Source organism: Mastomys coucha, unplaced genomic scaffold, assembly GCF_008632895.1.
Source record: "Mastomys coucha isolate ucsf_1 unplaced genomic scaffold, UCSF_Mcou_1 pScaffold22, whole genome shotgun sequence".
In the NCBI taxonomy this organism is placed as follows: Eukaryota; Metazoa; Chordata; class Mammalia; order Rodentia; family Muridae; genus Mastomys; species Mastomys coucha.
The window spans coordinates 92,104,460-92,110,873 of record NW_022196905.1 but is presented as its reverse complement, the minus strand read 5'-3'; the positions used below and the strand labels follow the sequence as shown (position 1 = coordinate 92,110,873).

Genomic DNA, 6,414 nt, shown 5'->3' with positions numbered 1-6,414 from the left:
TCTGACTATGATTTGTGCGTGCTCCCGTGCTGTGCTCTTCGTTAGCAAAGCTGCTGTTGGTTCTGTGTAGCTGTTTACAGTGACCCTTCACGCTCCCTTCCTCTGGGAGTCCCAGAGGAAGCCATGCTCCTCTGTGTGCTAGCTGTCACTCTGCCATTAGCCTGCGTCAGTGAGGCCCTTAGTGATCTTAGGGGTGCCTATGCAGACCTATCACCGTCATCTCACCCCCAGATTTCAGCTGGTGTGACCATCCATAGCATTTCTGAGAACGTTGCCATTGTTACTACCCCTTCGGCGTTTGTATTTCTGTTTCATTCCATCGCCATGTTCCTCCTGTGACCGGTTACCAACCCACAGAGACTCTGCCCTTTTCTGCAGACACAAAGGAAGCGTTATTTCTCTGTTCTCTTCAACGGTGAGCTGCTGCTTCTATTTTTTTTCTTTCTTGATTTGGTGTGAGCCCTGGAACATGATAAAGCAAAAACGAAATGTTCTCCAGTTCATTTTAATTTTATGTTTTGGAGCTAGCGCTACAGTTTCGCCTTGGCTGGCCTTGAATGCATCAGCTCGTTATTGCCTTGCCTTTGCCAGCTAGGTATCTGATGCTACAGGGTTGGTCTCCACAGCCTGCCGCTTCACCTTTAGGTAACCGTGAGCATCATGCCAGGCACACGGTAGTTGGTGAGAAACGCTTGTTAAATTGTCCAAGATGATACTGAGCTTTGTGTAGCACTTAGGACAAGCTGGGTACTTAACTACTGGATGGACACTTAATGCAGCAAACTCACTTAACTAAAGGAAGAAGGTAAGGAATTGTCTGTCAGTGTCCAGATAGTCTTCTGATCTTAAAAATACATTCTGGAGGTTGGACAGTGGTGGTGAATGCCTTTAATTCCAGCACTTGGGAGGCATAGGCAGGCAGATCTCTGTGAGTTCCAGGCCATCCTGGTCTACAGAGCAAGTTCCAGACCCGCCAGGTCTACACAAAGAAACACTGTCTTAAGAAAAAAAAAACATTCTGGACACCTACACTCAGTTTTAGTTAATAGAGGATAATAGGAAATATTTCCTAAATGTAGCTTCATATCACTGAAAAATTTTCACTGTCATAAGGTTTTGCAATCTATAGAGATCTGAGGGAATAAAGACATTTCTATCTCTCTTTCCCTCATATTTGACATTTGGAAGTTGTTATTGGAACCTGCAATCACTGAATGGTAATGATATTTTCTTCTTCAGGCTTGAAAATGGATTTTACCATTTTATAAACAAAAGCACATACAATAGCGAACTCTTCTCAGAAGGATGTGTGATGTATCACACAGATCTCCTTGAGAACTCTTCCAGGCAGAAAAAACACCATGTAGAATATAGTAAAAAGAATCTCAGAAGAGAGCGCACTGGATGCTGCAACGGGAGAGGTGCGTCCTCTCCCAGACCTGGACCTGTAGGACCCAGGAGAGGCCACAACGGACAGCTGAAGCCCGAGGGAACCGAGCGAAGGAACTGCCAGCAGAAAACCTCTTCCATCCCCACGCCAGAACTCCAGGAACACCGAGGCTGCTGAGACCAAGGGCTCACCCTCTCTTCCCCTCCCCACAGTACCGCATGCCACCTGCCAGAGCCAGAGGGATCTGAGAACTTTGTCGTTTAATTCTGTGCAACTGTGCCGGCGGTTTAGTCCATCCGTTTGTACCGATGATGCCGACTCTGATCAGAAGAGCTTCTTTTTGCAGTGGGCATTGGTTAATGCAGAGACTCCCCCCAAATTGATCAAATTCAGGGAACAGAAAGGAAGAGGGAGCAGAAAGAATGTGGGGCAGAGGACAGGGAGGGAGGGCGGGCACTGTGACATGCTGTCTTCCAGCCCTGATGTGTGTGTGCTCACGAACCCATAGCAACTGTGCTTGCCTGCACACGTTCAAGTCAGTCAGCTTTCCAGCATCGGGAGGGAAGGGCCTGCAGACCTCTATGTGAGGAGATGTTGGCAGTTCATGGCTACTAGGAGGAGAGTCGTTTTTCTTCGTTGCATGGTCACTGGTGGATTGTCCATGATGTCATGGCTAGCCCTTCATCCGCGTGTATATCAGCAGCACTGATTGGGTTTAGTGATTTTTTTTTTTTTTTAAAGCAGGAGACATGATGTATGGGGGTGTGTCCTGGGGGAAATGGAAGTGAGGCACTAATACAATCAAATACATTCTATTCACGTTTGAAATCTCAGAGAATAAGCGCAAGGCATCATATAACAATATACCTGCACACATTTATGGACACCATGACAGCCCCCTTTCCATCTTTGTCCTACCTCAGGATCTTTAATTTAGGATCTGGATAAATGTTCGCAGAGTTCAATAAAAGTAATTTACAAAAAGAACAGAAAGCTCTCTGTAGTCTGTATGATCACATCCACCCTTGCTACCTGGGTTATTCAGGTATTCCCCCAAAGGACAGCCCGCTCACTCTCCCACTGGCAAAACATGGAAATGCTTTTGTATCTTCTTTCTCATTACGACAGGAAAGATAGCAGCCCATTCAACCCTCTCAAAGTTCATTAAGTACGCAATGAAAATGCTTTATATGTTTTTACTTTCCAGAAACTAATGTGTGTAACTATTTTGTCCCTAAATACTTATTTGGCTCTAAGTACTTATTTTTAAATACTTATTTCTATTCCATTCAGTTGGCATAGCCATGACTTATTTTGAGAATTTTCATTACTACTGAACATTTAAGAATTTTCTTCCAGTTTTGCTGTTCCGAATCACAGGTCACTGGGTGTCATCTCACAGCAAGCTTTGCCTTTATGTATGTCTTAAAGAGAAGTAGAGTGGGGTCTCTGGGTAAAGGCTGTGAATGAACTTAAGGCATTTTCAAACATTTGAAAGTTCTCTGAATGAATGGGGCACAGTCATAATACTTGGATGGAATGCCATCATTTAGCAAGGCACTCACCAGTTCCGTCATCACAAGACTTCCTTATTCACTGTGTTTTATTTTGCATTTCTTTTATTTCCATGGGAACACGTTCCAGTGTTTGTCAGTTGTATTTTCTTTGGTGGATTAGGCTGTAATAGCATAATTGCTAACAATTAGCATAAACTATACAACACCCTAATTGTACATAAACATTGTAAGTTATAGAGTACTCATTTATATACCACATAAACCAAATGCTAACAGCCTACACATTTTAATTTCTTAATTTGGAGAAACTTCCAGCTCACAGTAAACTATTGCTCTTTTGTTTATTTTATTGCTTTTTAATTTAGTGATTCCCCCTTTATAGTTTTGCTCTACAATGGATTTGTATATGTGCGTGTAGGCAGGTGCATGTGTGTGTTTGTGCACATGTGTGTGAACTCTTCTTCCTCAGGCATTGTCAGGTTGGCTTGGAACTCACTAAAAAAGCCAGGGATGCTCTTGTTCCCTGGTTCTGATATTGCATATTCAGCTTTAAACCCATTTAAAAAGTATTTCCATTAATTCTCTGAAAATTGAATACATGCATAAAATGTATTTAATCATATCCCCCTCCCCCTCCCCCTAACTCCTTCCAATCCATCCCTCATTCCCACCTCCTCCCAACTTCATGTCATCTTAATTTAAAAAAATCCTCACCAACTACAATTTATGTATACATTAGAAAAGGACCTGTGTACAGGTATGAACACCATGTCAGTGCCCTTTACTTCTTTGTCTTAGTTCAGTATATATAATAGAGGTCTTTTTTTTTATTAGATGTTTTATAATTGAGGTCTTAAGAAAAGCTCCTGAATCAGAGGCAGGAGCTTGGGAGCCCCCGCCCGCCCACTTCATTCCAGAGCCCTGGCTGGCTTGCCCTGGCTGGCTTGCTCTGTGCAGGCAGTTAGTGCTATGGGTTCATGAGTGCAGGTGTTTTGTCCTGTTCACTCCACTACTTAACAACCTCTTATAATCTCTCTTCCCACTCTGCTGAGATAGTTCCTGAGCTTTGGATTGAGATACAGACCTCCCATTTGTGGCTGAGCACTCAGTAGACACTTATTCTGTGCAATTTTGGCCAACTCTGAGCTTCTTCATTAATTTCCATCCATGGGATAAGGAAGCTTTTCAGATGAGAATTAACTAATCTGTGGTGTAGAGATAAGAATTTAGAGAACAATTTGATTTTATGCCTATTTAGCAGAGAAACAGTAGCATGTTCACCCCAGGGCCTATGAACCCCCAACCATGGGCTCTTGGTCAGAGTTATAGCACCAGACATGTGTTTCCTCCTGGAAAGTAGGTCTTAATTCCAATCAGGAGGTGGTTCGTTACCCCTATAACATTACCCCAGATCATTAGGCTCTGTTGGTGTATCTTGTTATGCTGATTTTGTGGGTGTGTGTGCATGCACACGTGCATATGTGATGGCGTGCTTGTGGAGGTCAAAGGGTAACTTTTGGAAACTGTTTCTTGTAGGGGGCAATTCTGATCAAGAATCTGTGTGTGAACATTGAGGTCATGTTCCCTAGTTGGTTCTCGATTGATCAATAAAGATGTTTGCAGACAATGAGCTGGGTGAAATAGGCAGGACTTCCAGTTTTCCTGCAGGAAGGCTAGCAAGTGCAAGGGAGGAGAGAAAGATTCGCCATGCTTTGGAGCGAGAAGAGCCGCCAGCCATGTGAGATCTCTGGTGGAGTGGCTATTGGCCACTTCTCCAACTGGGCCTGGGGTAGCAGGCGGGAGATTAGAAATGCAACTGAACTGAGGGCAGATTTAGGGTGCTGAGCTGGGAGTGAAAAGAAGGGTGTGATAGCCAAGGAAGACTTAGAAGAGCCCAACCATTGAGCTAAAGCATATCAAAAATAAGCTTGTGTGTGTGTGTGTGTGTGTGTGTGTGTGTTTCATCTGGGATCTGAGGATCTGAGGGAACCTGGGTGGGGCTGGCTGAGCAGTCTACCCAGAGCTTAAAGTAGGGTAGTAGGAACTATATGCTACAGTTTCTTTCCTCTACCACACCTATTTCAGGTACTGATCTTAGGTCATTAGGCTTGGTGACAAGCACCTTTAATTTTTTTTTACTTCTTTGAGAATGTCATACATGCAAATAGTGTGTGTTGGTTATATACACCATCTCCTTTCCAATTCCTTCTCTCTCAACTCTGTCTGTCTGTCTGTCTGTCTGTCTGTCTGTCTGTCTTTCTCTGTCTCTCTCTCTCACCAAGTCTAATTTGTTCTGCTTATATGCTCATAGGTCTGAAGTCACCATTGGCGATTGGTTGACCTATCTGGGATCAACCAATAACTTAAAGAACACTGGCTCCTTTTGAAAAGGCTGCATGGAATCCTAGTACTATAGAAGATTCACAAAGCATACATATATGCATATAAAAAGAGGTTTTATTAAGTTACCCTACAACAAGAGGGATACCTCGCATAGATACTCCATGCTAGCAAATAAAAATCTAAGTACCAAGAATGGGTTAGCCTACTGCTAGGGCTTTAACTTAGAACTTTATACATTATAGGTAAGTACTTTATCACTGAGTTATACTTCTACTCCGTCTTTGTTTAATCCTGTTTGCTAACCTTATATGATATTTTGCTGAATTATATTTACTAATTGCTATTTGTAATTTAATACCTCCTCTTCTCTTGCATCTGTGTCTTTTTCCAGCATTTACAGGTGTTTGTCTATTTTTGGTACTATCTTTTTTTAGTTTTTCATATTTGGGCTGTACTTGTTTTTCTAGAATTAATTAGGTTGTTTCTATCTCATTGTGCTCGGGAGCTGAATCCACTCAATATGAGAGTGAATGTGTGTAAAATTCACTTGCAAAATGTTGGCAGAGAGCTCAGGCATTGTAGTAATAAGACAAGTGCGAGAATAAACAGGCCATGGATATTTTACTCTCTGCCAATGCCTGATCTTCTCTGTAAAGTTAATTTCTCTTCACAAGTGAATAACAACAAGGACCTTTGTATCTTTGAGATTAATCAGTATCTTAAACTGGAATTGTCCTGGTTCAATAATTACATTTGCTGCTCCATCAGTTCGGATTTGATGGTCTGTTGACATTAGTGGTTCCTGAAAAGCCTGATGATTTATTATCATGTTCCCATTCTGCCCAAGTGACAAATCCACTTATTTCTCCCTTTGCTGGCATCTTGTTAGGAGTATTTCATTGTATTAGAGGCATAATGGCTTCCTCTGTTGGAGAAGGCACAGCACAATGCTGAGAGCATCAGCTAGTTTGAAGACAGATGGGTCTGACTTTTATTTTTTTTTATTTTTTAACAGCTGGCAAAATTTTATTCAGTACTAAAAAGTACAAGATTTGTGACAACATATAAATTTCTATTACAATAAATTGATATTCCAAATTAAGAGCATATAACAAAATATTTATTCACAAGCTGAAAGGCATGTGGTTTGTTTAGGGTCAATTT

General features: G+C 42.0%; 1 protein-coding gene across 1 annotated transcript in view; it reads right to left on the bottom strand.

Moving 5' to 3' along the window:
* Positions 1-234: 234 nt before the first annotated feature.
* Positions 235-6,414, bottom strand: part of LOC116104601 (zinc finger CCHC domain-containing protein 9-like) — a 7,609-nt gene continuing 1,429 nt past the window's right edge. Inside the window, exon 2 of the mRNA XM_031391109.1 lies at positions 235-372. Within this exon, the coding sequence (XP_031246969.1) occupies positions 235-372 (138 nt within the window). The remainder of the gene's footprint in view (positions 373-6,414) is intronic.